This window comes from Myxocyprinus asiaticus, chromosome 8 (genome assembly GCF_019703515.2).
Source record: "Myxocyprinus asiaticus isolate MX2 ecotype Aquarium Trade chromosome 8, UBuf_Myxa_2, whole genome shotgun sequence".
NCBI lineage: Eukaryota > Metazoa > Chordata > Actinopteri > Cypriniformes > Catostomidae > Myxocyprinus > Myxocyprinus asiaticus.
In genome coordinates this window covers 50,733,307-50,755,019 of record NC_059351.1, presented here as the reverse complement: position 1 = coordinate 50,755,019, position 21,713 = coordinate 50,733,307, and the positions used below count along the sequence as shown (strand labels likewise).

The following is a 21,713-nucleotide window of genomic DNA, read 5'->3' as shown; positions in this document are numbered from 1 at the left end:
TAAAGAAAAACTGATGCGGTGTAATCTCAGGGTTTATGATACATTCCTAATAATCAATAGACTATTTTGAACAATCATCTAAAGCATCGCCATCACAACTGCATTATGTCCCGCAACTTTTAACGACCAACTGAACTTGATTGTCATCTCAAATTATTTTTAGTGTCATAATGCAATTTACATTTTCTGAAGAAGCAAATGCGATCCGAGGTAAAGAGGGTTATATTTAAAATATTTAAACGTTTTAAAATGTTCAAAAGCTCGTTTTCTGAAAGTGAACTCATTAGACAAATAGTTCTGATAGTTTATAGTCTTGAAGTGTAGAAAATATAATTCAGCTGAATTTATTCGTCTACAGAACAGGGTACGGCTAATTTAAGTTTGTGTAAAGAAAAGGCATAGGTCTAAAAATATAATTTTTTTCGTTTGGTAATTTATTTATTTTTAATTTAATGCGTTTTTCGTTTGGCAATTTTATTTAATTTAATATAGGGAATTTTGCCAGCATTTTTTCAAAAGTATAAACAATAATTTAATAAAATTGGGCTATATGTTACTGTTCCAAAAAAGCACACTGAAGATTTTCTCCTAGTATTGTGTATTTATTTTTCATTTAAAACATCTTTGTGCACAGAAATGATGTTTTTTGTATTGTGGGCTAATTCCGTGACTGCCGTCTATTATTTTGATTGGTGTGAAAAAGCAGCTTTAATAAATAAACGGATGTCTACCGTGATTAAATGAATCACAAACAGTGGCCATTCATTTGTTCTCCGTGCACTTGTCAGAATGTGCATGTCTTGAAACGAGATATTTGTGTTGGCAGTCCTGGAAGTGTCATGTTTGCAGTGATCGGATCTTTATGCCGTTAAGATCAATCCATAATCACGTACAATAAATTGGCTTTCAAGGATCCTACACCTTGTCGTCATGATTAACACAGGCTAACGATTGGGGTAAATTATGTCATGTGACTACATTTGTGTGTTAATGCCAATTTTCTCAACAAAAAGTGTTTCCAAACAAGTTTTTCGCGACATTTGATGTATCGACATAGAGTTTATGCGCTAGAGTTAAATGGTAAAATATTATGTCGACACTTGTGAAATTTTAGCGATAATTTGCGTTTCCATCAGCTTTTCCAAAACCTTTTCTGCAATAAATCCTTGGATGGAAACATAGTTAATGATCCGCTTCAAATACAACACTATGAGAACGAGCAAAATTTGTTAATATTTTTAACTTTCAGGCTTTGTCAAGCCAACAAAGTTTGTCTCTACAAACTGTATTTAGTTCACCACTTTGGTACTGTCGCAGCAGTTTTTGTGCGTGTGTGTGTGTACCATCTTCAGGCACTGTAATAGCACATTAAAGGCCAGACTGTAGGGGAGATGTGTTGTGCGAATGGAAGAGGGTGGGGCCGTTGGTGTGGGACTTCCTGCCGGTGGTGACACAGGTCCTGTTGGCTTCTTATCAGTCATTCTCTTCTCCAACTCCCTGAAAACCAGGAAATTCAGAAGGAATTTACAAAGAAGCCAATGAGAATTTGCCATTATCAAACAAACTGTTTGTATATGCGTGTTCTTTTTTACTAAAGAAAGATCTGCCAGGCCGATAAATCAAGCGGTTGTGCTATTTTGAGATAATCAGGCCAAAAACTAGGCCAATAAACAGAAGCGTGTCAGTTCCCAAATTTACTAACAACATTGTCAAAGGATAATGACGTGTATAATCAATATATATTTACAGTATACTGTATGTACATTTCAGTTGCTATAATTCATTCGTATTAGCTTAGATCACATATATCGGTCACGCCGCTCTGTAGTTTTCAGTATCAGCCGACCACTAGTTCTTACCCCACGTCACAAAGGCAATACGGGCTGAATCTCAGAAATCCATCTTTATTGGGAACACCCAGCCGATGAAGAGAGTCAGCCCTCATCATCAACAAGAAATCAAAAACCTGACAGAGAAACAATGAGAGAAAACAAAAAGACAGGGAGAGAAGTGATATCACAAAACTAGTTCTTGACTAGTTTAATTTGCAACTTTTCATAAATATATTACAGGATAGCAGTCCTTTATTAATCTTTAATCCACTCATTTTGTGACCTCTGACCTGTAGTCGTATGGAGCTGGCAATGGCACTGCAGTATTTGTTCTTGTAGTGAAGTTGCAGGTGAGAAATCAGCAGCTCGTACACTCGACTGGCATGACTGGCTGGCAGACTGTACAGTTTACTCTAAAAAGACATGAGATAACCATAGATATACACTCACTAGAGCTCCATTCGAGAACCACAGACTTGCTAGAGTTGCTATGGAGAATTTTCACAATTACAATAAAGGAAGTATTTGTTTTGGTACCTGTAATATTTCTAGCAGCCCCAGTATGGCAGTTCTGACGTCTTCCATGGGCGACTCCATTGATAGGTCTCTCTCTCCCTCCATACGACTAGCAACCTACAGAAGGACAGCAGAGTTTCACTCACACACACACTTCTCAACAATAAGGAATAGTAACACTCGAGTGAGTTCCACACACAGAAAATGATCTGACATTAACTACAGAAAAACACCCCCTAAAATATTTTTTTTGTAGGGCTGTCGATTTAACATGTTAATTCAAGGCGATTAATTACATAAAAAATAATGCATTAAAAAAAAAAATGTACACAATTAATCATGCCCCCAGTCTGTAATTTTGAATAGTCCTACCCCCGGTGCAATTCAAGCTTGAAGTACCACCTGTTATCAGCAGGGGGTAGTAAGCGAAAATCCAGCTTTGTAGGCAACGTATAGCCGTACAGAGAAGCGTTTTTGCATTTAAGCACAGCTGGACGGAGCACAATTCCGAATGCAGCCATTTTTAAATGCTTTCGAAACGGGAGACCGGAAACACAAACTCGTGCAAAGAAATTACGCGTTCGGCTGTGGACGAAAGTTCAAGTTTGGAGAACTTTGACCTGCAAATCCTTATGACGACAGGATGCATGACCAATAGAAGATCAAAACATCACACATTGAGCTCTTGGCTCAATAAAAAAAAAATACATATTTCAAATCAACGCAGTTCTTTGTTTTGCAGCAAAAGTCCATTACCGTAATATTGAATATTTCTACCATCGGAGCCATCTGTTTTCAGCAGGGGGCAGTAAGCGAAACTCCAGCTGTATACAACGCGCAGTTGTACAGAGAAGTGTTTTTACTCATTTTGTGCTAAGCGTTTTTCGCTTTTTTTTTTTTTTTTTTTTTTAAGTATTTAAATATAACTATTTAAAATTAATCATTATACTTTGATTTATTGTTATTTGAGGACCTTTCTCAGCAAATTTTTAGATGCAATTTATTGCGATTAATCTGCATATTTGTAATTACTGATTGACAGACCTACTTAGTTTTTGGATTACACGGAACATGTTTCATTCTAAGCCATAATCAAACATGTAATTGTTTTCTTTCCATCTTTTAGCCTTTTTTATTACTTCATATTGTTAAGAAACACACCAATGACATTATCAGCCCATGCTGTTACCTTCTCTATGATGTCCAGCAGACTGCTGAAGTGATTGGTGTTACAGCCCTCTGCTAGATCCACCAACAGCTGTGTGGCCTGCCTCCTGACGGACAGATCTCGATCTTCAGCGATCTGACCCAACTGAGGAATCACCACCACCTCAATCAGCTCCTCCTTGAGAGAGAACACCTCATGAATGATTTACTAGCACAACGTAATGAGCACACAATCCAAACTTGCACACAATGAAGACATCATTAATATAATGACGCATGTGATATGTGTGTGAGGTTTGGGACTAACCTCATAGAGTTGTCTGTTTGTGCTGAGTACAAAGGAGAGGATGTGTAGAATCTTTATCCTGATCATTGTACGGCTCTCATTCCTGACAGATAGAAGAGAGATTTTATTCTCAGGAATGCATTCAAATGTGAAGTAGATGATCAGGCAATGTAGTTGTGATCAATGCAGCGTCCAGACCTGAAGAATTTCTCCATGAGTTTCAAGAGGTTCTGCAGCCATCCATCTTTAGCTGGCTGAATGGACTGAGCTCTGTAGGAAATTAACGTCAAAACCGACGCATCCTACCAGACAGATTCAACAGTCAATCAAACCAACAGCCAGTCAGATTCAGCAGTCAAACATAGGGCTGGTCAAAAACATTATTTTTCGGAGACCTCGATATCAATTCTTAAATCCCAAGATCAATCTTTCACTCTATAATGCAACCCCCGGGCAGCTGCCCGGCATGTGTTTGTGTTTGTGTTTGTCTTTTTGCTTAAGTTTATTATTAAATTATTATTTATATTGTTAAGCCGGTTCTCACCGCCTCCTTTTCCCTTTTACCTCATTACACCATTTAATCAGAAGATATTTAATAAAGATATCACATCTTGTAACTCGTGTTATTACTGAGATGCCTATGTCTGGTGGAGACTGAGAAGCTGCCGCCATGAACAATAATGAGGGCCGATCACCGATCGAGTCATTGAACATGAATATCGGGCAATACCGTTCGGTGGCTGATCGATCGGAGCGTCCCTAATGATTAGCTACTGGCTGGTCAGATGATTGAGTATATAGTAGCAAGTTCAGCAGAGATCCTTTCACTGCGTGTTGAGAGTAAAAGTATGGTTTGACTCGTTCCATGCAATTTAAACTATGGTCTATTCGAATACTCTATTCTGACTGGCTGGAATGTGTGCGTTAAAACAGTTTAATGCACAAGTAGTTCCGGTCAGTTTAATCATCATTGTATATTAATGTCCATAGCCGCCTACTCTGTGATTTTTATACCTCTGTTCAAATTATCTTCAGATGCGACTATAGTGTAGCAAGTCTGATGAATGTCAGAAACGAGATTAACCATTCACACTCACAAAACAAAACATCGGCAAGTCATGCAATGACGTCTTTAAATCAAATGAAGTGCTACAGAAAAATAACGTGTTCATCAGCCCTGTATTACTGAGTCCGACCTGGAGATAATTTTGGAACGCTCCAGCACTTTCCCCTTACACACTTGTAAGGAAAGTATGGTTTGACATTCAGCTATGTTTTGCACGAAGGGGGCACGAAGAAAACCGGGACCTATCAAAGGCGTCTTTCACTGTTCGGCAAGACGAGACAAAACGATTTAAATTGAAATATGATAAACATCTTCTAATATTGCTGCTCTTCTCAGCATGTGCGGCTTACAACCGCTTGATCACGCATCGCTGACTGAAGCGCTGAATGCAGACTGTTTTATAAAATGCAGCCTTTTGCAGTTTAGTAACCGTGCAAGGTCATATTGTGATTTCATTCTTAGTTCAATCAATCATGCAGCCTTAATTGATACCACACCGATGTCTCAGAGTCCAAAGTCTGCAGGTTTCAAAGCGTTCTGGATGGTTTTCTCTCATTTCATCATGTAAGTGCCACTTTTTCAACTATCACATCTGTAACGCTGTTTGTTCCTCATTAATGTAAAAATGAAAAGAACGAATAGAAATTAAATATTACATGTTCTTAGGCGTGCCGACCCCTCTACATATTGTGGTTATTATTATTATTACTGGATTATGCATTTACAGAGTGTTTGGTCTCCAAAAAAATATCATGTTGATTATTCCAATTATTCCAACAGCTTTTTATTTAAAGGTGCGCTCAGTACGTTTTTGCTCGTGTCATCTTGGACTTACAGTGACACCTAGTGGTGTGGATGCAGTATTATTCAAAATCAATAGTTTTCAGTTACAGATGCCATTGTAGAAATTCACTATTCACAATCAGCCATGATTAATTTAATCCAAAGAGTGAAAGTGTCCAATAACAAGACGGTTACTGAGATTGAGTAGTATTCATCTGGTCATGTGACTCTAAAATGGCAGCCCCCATGAGGGCGCCCCTGCCCCATGTAGAATAAAACAGCTTTTATAAGGTTACTGATATGACTAAAGTCCTCATGTCATGTGAGTGCTCATTATTTATTACATAAGTTTCAAAATTACAATCCATTTCTTTCGGAGTGAAACTTTTTTAATGGGGAAAAAATTACTGAGTGCATGAAATAAATTTATATCGGTTATATCGGTGTCTGATTTAGTACAGCTGAACTCTAGCTCTAACAACCTGTAGATAAATTTAGCCATTGTTTTTAATTCTTCCAGTCGTAATTTGCACTGCAAACATCAATGACTTTGACTAATTAATACTGGCAAGTGACCATGGTATAAGCGGGGCAATCCACAGCTAGGTGTGCGTTAAACTATTTTAATCCTCTCCGCTTTGTGTCGGATGGTTCGTGTATATTTTCATAATGTTCCATAATTAGCAGCTGTGAGAGAATCTCATTTTATATGCTACCAAAATTGACATTTTTACTGAAATATACACATATGAATCTAAATCCAATTGAAATCTGAATCGAAAGCTTGTGAATTCCAATCGAATCAGGAAATCTGTATCAATACCAACCCTAGTCAAAGAAAGAGAGACAGACTCACTGGTCGTTTATCAGCACATTTCTCCACCAGGCTGAAGAATCTATGTGAGGATCCATGAAAGTCGTTCTGCTCGTAGAGTTCTTCAACTGTACTCAATAACTCATACACGATCACCTTCAGATCAGGACTGCCCATTGTCTGTGCACACACACACGCACACAAACAACATACACCGACAGCCTGTCATATACAGTCCTCCGATGATAAACTCTCACAAAACATATATACTGTGTGTGCGTGTACCTGTATCTGTTGCAGTAGTCTCTCTATAATGGACAGCAGTATGTCCCAAGTCACCACCTGTAGCTCTCTGCCGTATTTCTTAATGAGTCGTGTGATTGACAGCACAATTTCATATGACACCACCTCGTTAGCACAGCTCATGGCCTGGGGGGGGGGGGTCAAAGGATAAACAGAACTACAGTCAATAAATATTTCAAAATACATGATAAACAAACTGATGACAGATTTTTGCATCTCAATATACAACATATATACTATGAAACACACACACACACACCTTGTAGAATGAAGGCAGCACCAGTGTGGGGGTGTTTTTGAGGGCAGAGAGTCTGTGAGCCCCCCAGAGGGCCATACCGACAAAAAACACAGCGCCCCTCAAAAGAGCAGCGTCCTCAGAATACACCCTACATGACAGAGACATGCTTTAAGCAAACATTTAAATCTTTCTGTTGTTCTTGAACAAGAAGAGTGAACAAACACACAACACACTACCTCTCCTCCATGATACGGCACATGGTGTAGATGGCACTGTGTCCCAAGTGAGTTCCCAACACTTTGCGCATCAACTACAGGCAAAAGACACATAATAAGACCATAAATTAAATTTTATAGCGTAGTGTTGGCTTGTGCAAAACCCTCTACCATAACGCTAGGGTGTTGTTGCTATGATGTTGCTAAGTGGTCGCTTACGGGCCCAAATCAAAAGAGTCCACCCTCAAGTCTCAAGTATGATATTCTGGGCGTGCCTGGGTAGCTCTGCAAGTAAAGACGCTGACTACCAGACCTGGAGTCGCAAGTTTGAATCCAGGGCGTACTGAGTGACTCCAGTCAGGCTTCCTAAGCAACCAATTGGCCCGGTTGCTAGGGAGGGTAGAGTCACATAGGGTAACCTCCTCGTGGTCGCTATAATGTGGTTCTCGCTCTCGGTGGGGCGCGTGCTGAGAATAGCATGAAGCCTCCACATGCGCTATGTCTCCGCAGTAACACACTCAACAAGCCACATGATAAGATGCGCAGATTGACTGTCTCAGACGCGGAGGCAACTGAGATTCGTCCTCCGCCACCCGGATTGAGGCGAATCACTACGCCACCACGAGGGCTTAGAGCGTATTGAGAATTGGGCATTCCAAATTGGGGAGAAAAGTTATTAAAAAAAAAAAAAAAAAAAAATGATATCCTTGTCTATGGGTTTGACTCGGGTACATCATTTAATGGACAACCGTAATTCCAGAAAAGTTGGCACTGTGGAAAATGCTAATAAAAACAAAAATAAGTGATTTGTAAATTCTGTTCAACCTGTGCTACATGTACAACAACAATTTATTCGATGTTTTACCTTGTGAATGTTTTGTTTTTTTATATTTATCTCATTTTAAATCAGATGATTGCAACACGCTCCAACAAAAAGTTAAGATAGGGACAATTTAGGACTGATAACAATCTGACGAGGTGAAATAACAATGTGAAATGAAACAGGAAATGTTTAACAGGTGAGGCAATCGTGTTACGAAGCCTCCAAAAAAGCCTAGTCCTTTAAGAGCAAGGATGGCTCAAGGCTCTCCAATTTGTCAACGGATGCATCAGCAAATAATCCAGCACTTTGAGAACAATGTTCCCCAAAGACAATTGGAAGGATTTTGGACATTTCACCCTCTACAGTGCACAATAAAGTTAAAAGACTCAAGGAATCCGGTCAAATCTCGGTGCGTAAAGGTCAAGGCCGAAAACCACTTCTGAATCTGCATGATCTCCAATCCCTCAGATGTCACTGTCTTAAAAATCATCATGCATCAGTAATGACATCATGACATGGGCTCTGGAATACTTCTGTAAACCGTTGTTAGTCAACACCACTCGCCGCTGAATCCACAGATGCAAGTTAAGGCTTTACTGTGCAAAGGAGAAGCCATACATCAACACTGTCCAGAAGCGTTGCCGACTTCTCTGGGTGCGGGCTCATCCGAGATGGGAAGCAGAACAGTGGAACTGTGTTTTGTGGTCCGAGTCCACATTCCAAATAGTTTTTGGAAAAAACAGCTGTTGTGTTCAACGGACCAAAGAGGAAAAGGACCATCCATGCCATCTTTTCCAGGGACATCCCTGCATTTTCCAGCAGGACAACGTCAAACCAGATTACAAGTACATGGCTGCATAAGCAGAGAGTGCAGGTGCTAGACTGACCTCCCTGCAGTCCTGACCCGTCTCGATTTGAGACTGTGTGGTGCATTATGAAGCGCACAATACGTCAACGAAGGCCCCGTACAATTGTGAATCTGAAGATCTGCATAATGGATGAATGGGGGAAAATTCTGCTAGCTAAATTTAACAAACAAACTTTTTTGGAATTGGGATTGTAAATCTATGGAATTTTTTATCATCTGATTGCCTAGAAAAGTAATAGCAATCAGATGATGCCACATGATTGAAGTCTTTAGCACAAATGATGCTGGTTGAGTAATAAACCAAAAGTTTAATACTAGAGATGGGGGGCCTGGGTAGCTCAGCGAGTATTGACGCTGACTACCAACCCAGGAGTTGCGAGTTCGAATCCAGGGCGTGCTGAGTGACTCCAGTCAGGTTTCCCAAGCAACCAAATTGGCCCAGTTGCTAGGGAGGGTAGTCACATGGGGTAACCTCCTCTTGGTCGCTATAATGTGGTTCTCGCTCTCAGTGGGGTGCGTGGAGAGTTGTGTGTGGATGCCACGGAGAATAGCGTGAAGCCATCCACACGCGCTATGTCTCCGCGGTAACGCACTCAACATGCCATGTGATAAGATAAGCAGATTGCCGGTCTCAGACACGGAAGCAACTGAGATTCGTCCTCCGTCACCCAAATTGGGCATTCCAAATTGGGGAGAAAAGGGGACAATACAGAATAAAAAAATACTAGAGATGGGGGTTTTGTTCAAATCCGCAATCGTAAGTATGAGCAATAATTATAGCAAACACCACTAAATATTCCAATAATCACAGGTCATCTTCAGTACCTTCCAGCAGGACTCGCAAAACTCCTTCACGTTAACGGTTCGGCAGAGAGTGATGATGAAAACCGTCAGCGAATCAGAGGGCAGACAGTTATAACATACAACAGCATCCAAAACCTGCAACGCAACCTACACACACGAACATAGAGATTAAGGTAAAACCGTTGTACTAAACCATTGAGATTACTCAAATATTGTTACATAAACGAAAGCGCCACACTCTGAGGTACCTCTATATCGGTGGACGCAGTCGTCCGGTTACACAGAAGGCAGATTTTCCTGTGAAAAACAAATATTAGTTGAGGAACTAGTCTCTTTTCAATCACAAATGACTTTCTCTTTAAGGTAGAACACACAAAATCATACATGTAATTTTACAGTAGCTTTTAAGAGCTTGACAGTCCCATGTCACTATATGCTTTTATTGTACATAAAAGAGAGCTGTGTGGAGATTCTTCAAAATTTCTCCTTTAGAGTTCCACAGGAGAAAGTCATACAGGTTTAAAACAACATGAAGTCTCATTTCTGAGTGAACTCCCTCTTTAAAAAGCTCAATGCTTGTGAAAGTTTGCATGTGCGCTTACTGGACCATTAGGGAGACGTTCTCATCCAGGTAACAGGAGTTGAATTTGACCAGGTTGACAAGAACATGCAAGAAATCTGAGGACAAACCGATGTCCATCCACAGCAGGACAAAACGAGCTGAGGAGAGAGAACACGAACCACAGTCTGCATACCAGGTCCATTATAACATGCAACACAATGTAGGATGGTGCAAAGCGTGCATGTGCGTTACAGACATACCGGTCTCTTCCTCTAAGTAAGTGATGTCTTTCCCGTTCTCTGTGAGGGCTTTGAACACCTCCAGTCTTTCAGCGAGATCTTCGTTACTGGGCTGATAGTCCAAAATGATGTTGAAGAAGTATGCTCTAAGAGGACCTAACCGCTCACCCTACATACACATACAGCAGGAGATGAACTAAACATTTCATTCCATAACACAGAAAAACATGGAAGTACAAGAGAGAAAATATGCCTTTATGCCCGTATGTTACAGTCCAATGTTTTTAAAGGTGCTGTAAGCTATTTTTTTCATGGAAAAGTATGCAAAAAATGTTCCTACTCCCTTAAAGATATGAATGAGTCCTGAGATATCTCACCGGTCTCTGTGACAGCTGTAGACTTTGTAAACAGCAAACAAAAATATTTCTGTGGATTTTCACCTGTCAATCATTTTGCTCGTTCTAATTTGAAGCGGATCACTGAGGCTAAGATTCATAATGTTTGTCAGTTGAGGGCACTATTGTGCCAGTGTTGAATTTGACAGCCACAGGAACAAACAATGCTGCTCTTTTGCTCGGTTTTGCTCTCAAATTTACCTTTGGAGGGCGGGTTTTGTAATGAGGGGGTGGGGCTAATTCAACAGCTCAGTCACATGAAAGCTTGGTAACGCTATAATTGCTCACAGCACCTTTAACCTCACTTGTATGTAAAAATTTGATTACATAGTATTAATTACTAACAGTGTGAAATATGGAACAAGATAACACAGGATTAGGTTTACCCAGAGTGCAGATGAACAATTTCAAAGGTGAAACGTGTTTTTATCACCATTTTATTTTGTTTATTTATTTATTTTTTGGATTTTCTCCCCTTTTTCTCCCAATTTGGAATGCCCAGTTCCCAATTTGCTCTAAGTCCTCGTGGTGGCGTAGTGACTCACATCAATCCGGGTGGTGGAGGACAAATCCCAGTTGCCTCCGCATCTGAGACCGTCAACACGCGCATCTTATCACGTGGCTCGTTGAGCACGTTACCACGTGGAGGCCATCCACGCCATCCACCGCGGCATCTACGCACGACTCACCACGTGCCCCACCGAGAGCGAGAACCACATTATAGCGACCACGAGGAGGTTACCCCATGTGACTCTACCCTCCTTAGCAACCAGGCCAATTTGGTTGATTAGGAGACCTGGCTGGAGTCACTCAGCACGCCCTGGGATTCGAACTCGCGACTCCAGGGGTGGTAGTCAGCGTGTTTACCACTGAGCTACCCAGGCCCCATCTCCATTTTTATCAAAATTTAGTTTCATTTCATTAGTTTCCATTCTATGATCAAATTTGCTTACATTTGTAGTGTAACATTTCTCAGAGCCATCTAATGTTTTCACCATCTTGCTTAATGAAGGCAGATTATATAGGTTACAAATGTTATAATATACTGTATATTAAAAGGTACACAGAAATTTATTCACTATTCACAGTCAGCCATAATTTGTTTAATCCATGAATCAAAGTGTCCAATAACAGGGCAGTTTCTGAGATTAAATGAGTAGTATTCGGCTGGTCATGTGATACCAACATGGCCGCCCCCACGAGGGGGACCCTCTCCATGTAGAATAAAACAGCTTTTGTAAGGTCACAGATACAACTGGAGTCTTCATCTCATGTGAATGGCCGTAATTTTAAACATATGTTTCAAAATTACAAATCATTTCTTTACAAGTACAACTTCTGAAATGAGGAACAAATTACTGAGTGCACCTTTAAAATCTAAAACTAAAGTGCTTTGTAGTTGTTTTATTTGATTTTAGTTAGTTTAGTCATGCATATTTATTTTAGCTTCAGTTTTTTACCAAATTGTTACTTTTTGTTTCAGTTAACAGAAATCATTTTATTTAGTTTTTACTTAATGAAAACAACACTGAGGTGAAAACCCTAATATACAGTCCTAGCAGTACCAGTACTGTGTGCACGTGTGTGTGTGTGTGTGTACCTGTTATGCACAATCGAATGGTAAAATGAGCATTTGAATTTTGGATATGTGCCAAGCACTGACTATAACTTACATTCTTGAGCTAAAACAGACATTGCAATGAATAAAACAGAACGCTGGTGTCTCGAGACGTGTTTTAAAGGTTGAATTTCCTTTAAATTGATTTTAAAAAACAACACAGTGGTGGTTGGCGGTTGTGTCTTGCTCTCTTATCAGCACGTACATACAACTGTATTTAATAAAAAACACTGTGGTATCGCCGGTATTATGAAGCTTAAGTCTGTGGTAGTAATATGGCATCGGTATATGATGCTGTGCAACACTAAGTTAATAACGAACCATCTATTGATAACTTTTGTTTCTCATTATACTTTTTTACTTAAGATGTGAGAATATGAACTGGCTACATTTTTCGTCTTTATACTTTATACACTTTTGTGAACAGCCAGATATTCTTTTTGCAATAAATGAAAGCTGATTGGTTATATTGATTTGTTGCATCCTCTTGTGGACGTAGGATACAACATCGACTTAAGTCTTTTAGTTTTTTTCCCCTACCTGAAATAATGGCTTTAAAATTTGATTCGATTTCAAATAAATCTTTTTGGTAATATTTCAGTGAAAAAAAATATTTAATTTCGTTTCTCAGCCCTGTTGACAGCCCTAGTACCTGTCCCTGTATAATGGCTCTGAGCAGCACCAGTACTGCATGACGGGCTTCTGAAGGCTGATCAGGCTGCATCATATCTTCCACGGCCTTCCATAACGCCTCCACCGCATGCTGCAACACACACACACCAACATTACAGAAGTGTACCTCCACATACGCACTCAGCGGACAGATTCTTTTCCACGCACTCACCTCTTCAAACTTCTTGGACTTGGCGAGGTCACACACATGGTTGATGACTCTGATGCGGTGGTGTAGACCACACTCCGGAGTGAGCTCCTGAAGAACAGAACAAGAGAGAGTGCAAAGAACAATTTTCAATTTTGGGTGAACAATATATTTTTACCTGAGGATAATGGGATAGTTCACCCAAAAATGGAAATTCTCTCATCAGTCACTTACCCTCATGCTATCCCAGATGTGTATGACTTTCTTTCTTCTGCAGGGCACAAATGAAGATTTTTAGAAGATCCAAAGGTCCGTACAATGCAAGTGAACGGTGATCAAAACTTCAAAGCTCTAAAAATCACATAAAGGCAGGATAAAAGTAATCTAAACAACTCTAGTGGTTAATGTCTACAGAAGCGATATGATAGGTGTGGGTGAGAAACAGAACAATATTTAAGTCATTTCTTTTTACTATAAACCTCCACTTTCACTTACTACTTCTTTTGTTTTAGCCAATTAGCATTATTTGTGTGTATCACCACCTACTGGGGAGGGAGGTGAATTTACACTAAAAAAAAAATTACTTTATTTGTTTTTCCACTCACACCTATCATATCACTTCAGAATACATGGATTAAACCACTGGAGTCCTATGGATTTCTTTTATGCTGCCTTTATATGCTTATTGGAGTTTCAAAGATTTGGTCACCATTCACTTGCATTGTATGGACCTACAAAGCTGAGATATTCTTCTAAAAATTTTCGTCTGTGTTCTGCAGAAGAAAGATTGACTGGTATGGCATGAGGGTGAGTAAATGCTGAGAGAATTTTCATTTTTTGGGTGAACTATCCCTTTAAATAAAGCCATTAATCCATCACAGAAAGAAGACAGACAGTTGGATCAAATCTGACCCTCAGGATGTCTAGAGTGATGATGAACTCGGACGGTTTGCTCTCGGACTGTTTGCTGTGCGGTCGGGTCGGGCCAAGACCCAAAATCCCCTTCACTTTATCCTTTAGGGACTCCTTACTGGGCTGTTTATTCATCTTCACGTCTGTGAGAGACGCCCTGAATGACAGAAAGAGAGAAGTGTGAGAGACTTCGGACGATACATCTCTTCCTACATCTGAGAAATTGGGTTTCCAATTGAATGTTGTTCTTTCCACCACAGTAGACCCCTGGAAGTGTCCTTAATATCTCTCACGAAAGCTGGCGCACGCGCGAGCTCCATAAACTCAGCCATAAACTCCTGCTCAAATTTACCGACACGTTCTGAAACACACTTATATTAAACATAATGCGTGTCACTAATAAACAGCCTTTTAGGCGTCAAAACAGAGCAGAATAACAATGCAAAAAAGGTGTGACAGCTCAGTCCAGTCTTTGCACACCATGGACAAATGCGCGAGAGATATATTGCATGCGTTTGAAAGAGAATACATTGACTGTCACATATCAAAACACTTCAAAAGAGCTACTATAAACGTGCAAAAAAAACAAAAACAAAAAAACAGTCTAATGCAAGCCAATCCCTGACGTGAACAAATAAACAAGCTTAAATAAATAAGCCTGCATCCATTCATAAACAGCCCAATGAAGCAATCATACACACACACATAGTTATTTACCGTCAGCCAATGATATCATCAAGACAGCAGAACTAAAAGATAAAAGTAAATTGCAACCGTTTTATGCATTTATAGCTGACATTGTATCTCAGCCTGCAAAACTGCCCCAGCTAGCTCACACCAGCCCCCTTTATTGCCCCCCGGAAATCATGTTTAACACACTGGCATGCACTTCCTACAAAAATACGTCAAGCGCCTGCTGTCCGCAGGGTGCTTATGGGAATTGTAGTTTTAGGAGGAACGAGCGCACGTTCACTTACGTGCACATGCTGCGCTAAAAAACTACAATTGCTTAACACTGTGAAATCGATCTGTTACATGATTTCGACAGCATGCTTTAGGGATGTTGTGCTTTAAAGATGTATTTTAGTCAAATTGTGGTTATATTTGTGATTTGTGAAGGGATGACAGCTAATGTTAGCGCACGCGCAGAGTTCAGTTGTTTATGTAGTCCGTTGTTTGTCTGTTAGAATGGTCTCTCCATATTTCACTGTATTAGACACTTCGGCAACTGAGACCGTAGGAAAAAGTGCTTTAAATGAAGAAGGAATTTGTAAATTGAGATCAAGAATGGCTAAAGGGCTGAAGTCAGAGGATGCTTTGCATAGAGGGAAAGTAGAAATTCAGCGCAGCGCAGTATTTCAGATGATGTACTGCAGGTGCATTCAAGAAGATCCTGCAGGTGAGGTTAACTGCACAATAACTCGGATAAAACTGAGATTATGCATTGTAAATTGGTACGTGACATGAAATATCAAGCAGTGTCATATGTGACAATCTATACTCCATCTAAAACTGTTTTAACATTTTATAATTCTTTCCTTTTTGATAAATAATAGTTCATAATAGTGCATGCATATTTTTCCAAATCTTTATAAGCATTATGCATGCATTCCTCTACATGGATTGTAGATAAATAATTTGTCAAACTGCAGGACTATTTAACAGAACTGTTAAAAAGCTAAAATGATAAATAATAAAAATAATAAAGTGATTTTTTTTTTTTATTGTAAACTTAATAGAAATGGTGACCATATGTAGAATAAACATATTTGTGCAATGCAATTGTAATAATTGAAAAGTTTAAATGGCACAACGGAAATTTGTCCAATACTAATAAATATTATCTTTATGTTATGGCTGGTTGTCTATATGATATCAATAATCTGACAGTTGATATTATCAATCTGTACTGAAGAAATTAAGAGTATTGTGTTTGAAATGTAAAAAAAAAAAAAAAAATCCCTGGTTTCCAATACTGTCTTAATCAGATCGATAAATAAAAATAAAAATAAAATGCTAATATTTGCCAATACTAATTCGGTCACCAATATTTTGCATCCCTACATTTTACTGATCTGTTGTCAAATTCCAAAATTACAACCACTAAAGTGAAAGCAGAGGCAGTGGGTGATAAAGCACCTCTGAGATCACCACAGAGACCAAGATGTGGCCGTGTGAATGTGGAATATGAAGAGGAAGGGGTGGGGCTTAAGAGGGAGCATTGGGAGCCGTGTGATTGGAGAACACAGCTATCATTCATCAGGGAGCTGAGGAGCAAACGAGACACTCCGGTGGATCAGATGGGGGCAGAGAAATGCTACGATACAGAGATATTCTGAACACAGTGGAGGGTCTGACCCGCTGGCCATGGACATCACCTGGAACCATGTGTCAGGCATCGGTAGGGAGGCAGTCAATTTAGTATAATTTATAATCTAGCTATCTCACTAGCTATTAACCATCTAGCAACAACCTAGCAACCAGTCAGAAGACCATAGCATCTACCTTGCAACCATTCGGAACACCCTAGCAACTACATACAAATCCCTAGCAACCAGCCAGGACACCCATGCAACCTCCTAGCAAAGCCCTAGCAACCAGCCAGGACACCCAAGCATCTGCCTAGCAACCAGCCAAAACACCCTAGCAACAACTTAGCAAATCCCTAGCAACCAGCTAGAACATCCTAGCAACTGCCTAATAACCAGCCAGAACACCCTATTAACTGCCTAGCAACCAGCTATAACACCCTAACAACCTCCTAGCAAAGCCTTCAAAATGAGCCAAAACTCCCTAGCACTTGCTTAGTGAACAGCCAGATAATCCTAGCAACCACCTAGCAAATCCCTAGCAACTAGTCAGAACACCCTATAGCAACCACCCTGCAAATCCCTAGCAACCAGCTAGATCATCCTAGAAACTGCCTTGCAACCAGCCAGAACAACCTAGCAACTGCCTAGCAACCACACAAAATACTGTAGCATCTGCTTTGCAACCAGCCATAACACCCTATAGCAACCACCTTGCAAAGCCCTTGCAACCAGCTAGAACATCCTAGCAACTGCCTTGCAACCAGCCAGAACAACATAGCAACTGCCTAACAACCAGCCAGAACACCCTATTAACTGCCTAGCAGCCAGCTATAACACCCTAACAACATAGCAAAGCCCTCAAAATGAGCCAAAACTCCCTGGCACTTGCCTAGCGAACAGCCAGATAATCCTAGCAACCACCTAGCAAATCCCCAGCAACCAGCCAAAACACCATAGCAACTGCCTTGCAGCCAGCCAATAAACTCTAGCAACTGCCTAGCAACCACACAAAACACTAGCATATGCTTTGCAACCAGCCAGAACACCCTATAGCAACCATCTTGCAAAGCCCTAGCAACCAGCCAGAACACCCTATAGCAATCTCCCTGCAAATCCTTAGCAACCAGCTAGAACATCCTAGCAACTGCCTAACAACCAGCCAGAACACCCTATTAACTGCCTAGCAACCAGCCAGAACACCCTATTAACTGCCTAGCAACCAGCTATAACACCCTAACAACCTCCTAGCAAAGCCCACAAAATGAGCCAAAACTCCATAGCACTTACTTAGTGAACAGCCAGATAATCCTAGCAACCACCTAGCAAATCCCTAGCAACTAGTCAGAACACCCTATAGCAACCACCATGAAAATCCCTAGCAACCAGCAAGAACATCCTAGAAACTGCCTTGCAACCAGCCAGAACAACCTAGCAACTGCCTAGCAACCACACAAAATACTGTAGCATCTGCTTTGCAACCAGCCATAACACCCTATAGCAACCACCTTGCAAAGCCCTAGCAACCAGCTAGAACATCCTTACAACTGCCTTGCAACCAGCCAGGACAACATAGCAACTGCCTAACAACCAGCCAGAACACCATATTAACTGCCTAGCAGCCAGCTATAACACCCTAACAACATAGCAAAGCCCTCAAAATGAGCCAAAACTCCCTTGCACTTGCCTAGCGAACAGCCAGATAATCCTAGCAACCACCTAGCAAATCCCTAGCAACCAGCCAAAACACCATAGCAACTGCCTTGCAGCCAGCCAAAAAACTCTAGCAATTGCCTAGCAACCACACAAAATACTAGCATCTGCTTTGCAACCAGCCAGAACACCCTATAGCAACAATCTTGCAAAGCCCTAGCAACCAGCCAGGACACCCTAGCATCTGCCTAGCAGCCAGCCAAAAAACCCTAGCAACTGCCTAGCAACCAGACAAAACACCATAGCATCTGCTTTGCAACCAGCCAGAACACCCTAGCAACCACCTAGCAAATCCCTAGCAACCAGCCGGAACACTGTATAGCAACTACCTTGCAAAGCCCTAGCAACCAGCCAGAACACCCTAGCAAGTGCATATCAACCAGCCAGATCACCCAAAAGCTTGCACAGCCTTAGCAACCAGCCAGAATAACCATTACATTTACATTTATGCGTTTGGCAGACACTTTTATCCAAAGCAACTTACAGTGCACTTATTACAGGGACAATCCCCTGGAGCAACCTGGAGTTAAGTGCCTTGCTCAAGGACACAATGGTGATGGTTGTGGGGATTGAACCAGCAACCTTCTGATAACCTACCAGTTATGTGCTTTAGCCCACAACGCCACCACCACCAATACCCAAGCAACTGCCAACCTACCATTTAGAACAACTTAACAACCAATAGCAAAGCCAACATTCTTTCAAACTTTAAATCTGTCTCCTAGTAAAGCCTTAGCAATGATCCAAAATACCCTAGTAACTGCCTAGCAACCAGCCAGAACACCCAAGGAACCACCTAGTAAATTCCTAGCAACAAGCCAGAACACTCTAGCAACTGCCTCCTGACCATTTAACCTTAAAAACCCTAGCAACCACATATAACTCCCTAGCAACCACAGAGAACACCTTAGTAACCACTTAGCAATGCCCTAACAACTAGCCTGAACACACTAACAACTGCTTACCAACCACTCAGAACACCTTAACAACCATTAACAAGGCCTACATCCCTCTAAACTTCCAATCTTTTTTTTAAAATGCCTAAGTTCAAACTACACAAGGCTTATATAACCTACAAACTTCAAACTAACATTCAAACTGCTTTAAACTTTCAGGCAAGGCTTTTTCAAGCCAATTCAGCTTTCCTTCTCTAGTCCTAAATATTGTATTTCTATACTTGACTCTAAGTCATTACACAAATGATTTTCTGTAGGTGTAGACACCCACGTTCACCGAATCTCAAACAGGCTCGGATGGACCAAGAAGGAGACCAAGACACCAGAGGAGACACGAAGAGCCTTTGAGGAGTGGTTACCAGGGTAACCTCTATTTTCGGTCCTGTTGTTGCTAACATTCATCACATCATGCCAGAATGCAAGGATTTAACCAAATATTCAAGATTTGGCGGAACCAAATGCATAAGTTTAAGAATTTTTAGTTGTTATGGCCCTTCTGTCATGTCACAAATGGAGTTGTTTTATTGAAATAATGCAAATGACTTAAATTTCTCAGGCGCATTCTTCTCCAATGTCTCTGTCTCTCTCTTCTGTAGAGATCTGTGGAGTAAGATCAACTGGTTGCTGGTTGGTTTTGGGCAGCAGGTGTGTTTACCTGTTGGGCCATTGTGTTTAAATCAGCACACCTGTCCGTCCGCCCACCAGTTGCCCCCTAAAGACACAAATCCAGCCCCCCAAAATCACCCGCAATCCCTCACAACCACACACACCAATGTAGGTCCCCCTTGTGCCGCCAAAACAGCACCAACCCGCATCTCGCAATAGCATTCTGTTATTATATTCTTCTCACCACAGTTGTGCAGAGTGGTTATCTGAGTTACCGTAGACTTTGTCACTTTGAACCAGTCTGGCCATTCTCTGTTGACCTCTCTCATCAACAAGGTGTTTCCATCCACAGAACTGCCACTCACTGGATGTTTTTTGTTTTTGGCTGCATTCTGACAACAATCATCCATGTGATTATCTAATCAGCCAATCGTGTGGCAGCAGTGCATAAAATCATGCCGATACGGGTCAGAAGCTTCAGTTAATGTTCACATCAACCATCAGAATGGGGGAAAATGTGATCTCAGTGATTTGGACCGTGGCATGATTGTTGGTGCCAAACGGGATGGTTTTGGTGGCACATGAGCAGGGTTGTGAGGGTTACTTTTGAAATGTATTCCACTACAGATTACAGAATACATGCTGTAAAATGTAATTTGTAATGTATTTCGTTAGATTACTCAAGGTCAGTAATGTAATCTAAATACTCTGGATTACTTCTTCAGCACTGGTAGATTTTTTTCACTTGTTTTGACTATAAAAACTCTGCCAGTACAGTAAGACAAAATACACGTTAAATATACATTCTCTGAAAAACCGAAATATCTTATGCAGTGTTGTTTCTAAAACAAGATCAATCAAACTGATCTTGTTTTAAGGATTTTTAGATATTTTTACAGGAAAACAATACAAAAATTATTATCAAGAATACGATTTTTTTGCCCTAATATCAAAGATCTTACTAGAAAAAAAGAAATTATGATCTAATGTGAATTTTCTTGATAATAAAATATGATCGTGTCTGGTAACGTGCATGTAAAATGGCTAGAAATAGCATTTTAGCTTAGCGTAAAGCTGACAATTTACACAAGGTTTATTTCTATTTCTTCTGCTCCAGACTTACTTCAAACTTACTTCTCTGTCTGCTCGTATGAATGTAACACATCATAAGAAAGTGTTTCACCGCTGTTCAAATGCACTTTGGATCGCATCATTTATATGTATAAATGTTTTCCATCTGAAAGGACTAAATATTAAATGAAACAAATGACAATAAAATGCAAAGTAATCTCTTCAGTAATCAAATACTTTTTGAATGTAACTGTATTTTAATTACCAATGATTTATATTGTAACTGTAGTGGAATACAGTTACTTATATTTTGTATTTTAAATACGTAATCCCGTTACATGTATTCCGTTACTCCACAACACTGCCCATAGGCAGGTGGTTTTAATGTTGTGACTGATTGGTGTATGTATATATATATGAATATCTATACTAGAGTATATATATATATATATATATATATATATATATATATGCATTTTATGTATATATAGATATATACACTGTCTACTATTTTTATTGTATTTATAGATATATAAATAGCAGTTGAGTATACATACATAACAAGGATAAAAAATAGTTGGCAGTATACAGTATGTGTGTGTATACAATATATACATATATATACAGTGCATTCATAAAGTATTCAGACACCGACATTTTCACATTTTGTTGTTGCAGCCTTATGCTAAAATGTTTTAAATATTTTTTTAATCACATCATTCTACACTCCATACCCCATAATGACAAAGCAAAAAACAGATTTTTGATAACTTTGAAATGTATTAAAAAGAAAAAAC

General features: G+C 40.1%; 2 protein-coding genes across 2 annotated transcripts in view; one reads left to right on the top strand and one right to left on the bottom strand.

Moving 5' to 3' along the window:
* tsc2 (TSC complex subunit 2) overlaps positions 1–15,120 on the bottom strand; it is a 63,451-nt gene extending 48,331 nt beyond the window's left edge. Inside the window, exons 1-19 of the mRNA XM_051705746.1 lie at positions 14,979–15,120; positions 14,262–14,418; positions 13,374–13,460; positions 13,182–13,292; positions 10,538–10,685; positions 10,318–10,435; positions 9,964–10,012; positions 9,737–9,862; positions 7,242–7,315; positions 7,027–7,153; positions 6,750–6,893; positions 6,507–6,644; positions 4,000–4,103; positions 3,823–3,904; positions 3,538–3,693; positions 2,370–2,465; positions 2,123–2,245; positions 1,860–1,966; positions 1,344–1,497 (exon numbers count right to left, since the gene is read on the bottom strand). Of these exons, the coding sequence (XP_051561706.1) occupies positions 1,344–1,497; positions 1,860–1,966; positions 2,123–2,245; positions 2,370–2,465; positions 3,538–3,693; positions 3,823–3,904; positions 4,000–4,103; positions 6,507–6,644; positions 6,750–6,893; positions 7,027–7,153; positions 7,242–7,315; positions 9,737–9,862; positions 9,964–10,012; positions 10,318–10,435; positions 10,538–10,685; positions 13,182–13,292; positions 13,374–13,460; positions 14,262–14,396 (2,079 nt within the window). The 5' untranslated portion in view covers positions 14,397–14,418; positions 14,979–15,120. The remainder of the gene's footprint in view (positions 1–1,343; positions 1,498–1,859; positions 1,967–2,122; positions 2,246–2,369; positions 2,466–3,537; positions 3,694–3,822; positions 3,905–3,999; positions 4,104–6,506; positions 6,645–6,749; positions 6,894–7,026; positions 7,154–7,241; positions 7,316–9,736; positions 9,863–9,963; positions 10,013–10,317; positions 10,436–10,537; positions 10,686–13,181; positions 13,293–13,373; positions 13,461–14,261; positions 14,419–14,978) is intronic.
* A 1,456-nt stretch (positions 15,121–16,576) lies between these two features.
* LOC127445589 (endonuclease III-like protein 1) lies at positions 16,577–21,147 on the top strand. Its single transcript, XM_051705744.1, has 3 exons — positions 16,577–16,662; positions 19,497–19,602; positions 19,836–21,147. The coding sequence occupies exons 1-3, from the start codon at positions 16,629–16,631 to the stop codon at positions 20,062–20,064; spliced, it is 369 nt and encodes a 122-aa protein (XP_051561704.1). The 5' UTR covers positions 16,577–16,628; the 3' UTR covers positions 20,065–21,147.
* Positions 21,148–21,713: the final 566 nt, after the last annotated feature.

Bases quoted from the DNA above. Each gene is read 5' to 3' on its own strand.
- LOC127445589 (XM_051705744.1), top strand. From the start codon at position 16,629: ATGGACATCACCTGGAACCATGTGTCAGGCATCG. The intron at 16,663-19,496 runs GTAGGGAGGCAG...GATTTTCTGTAG, and splicing joins GAACCATGTGTCAGGCATCG to GTGTAGACACCCACGTTCAC. The intron at 19,603-19,835 runs GTAACCTCTATT...TCTCTTCTGTAG, and splicing joins TTTGAGGAGTGGTTACCAGG to AGATCTGTGGAGTAAGATCA.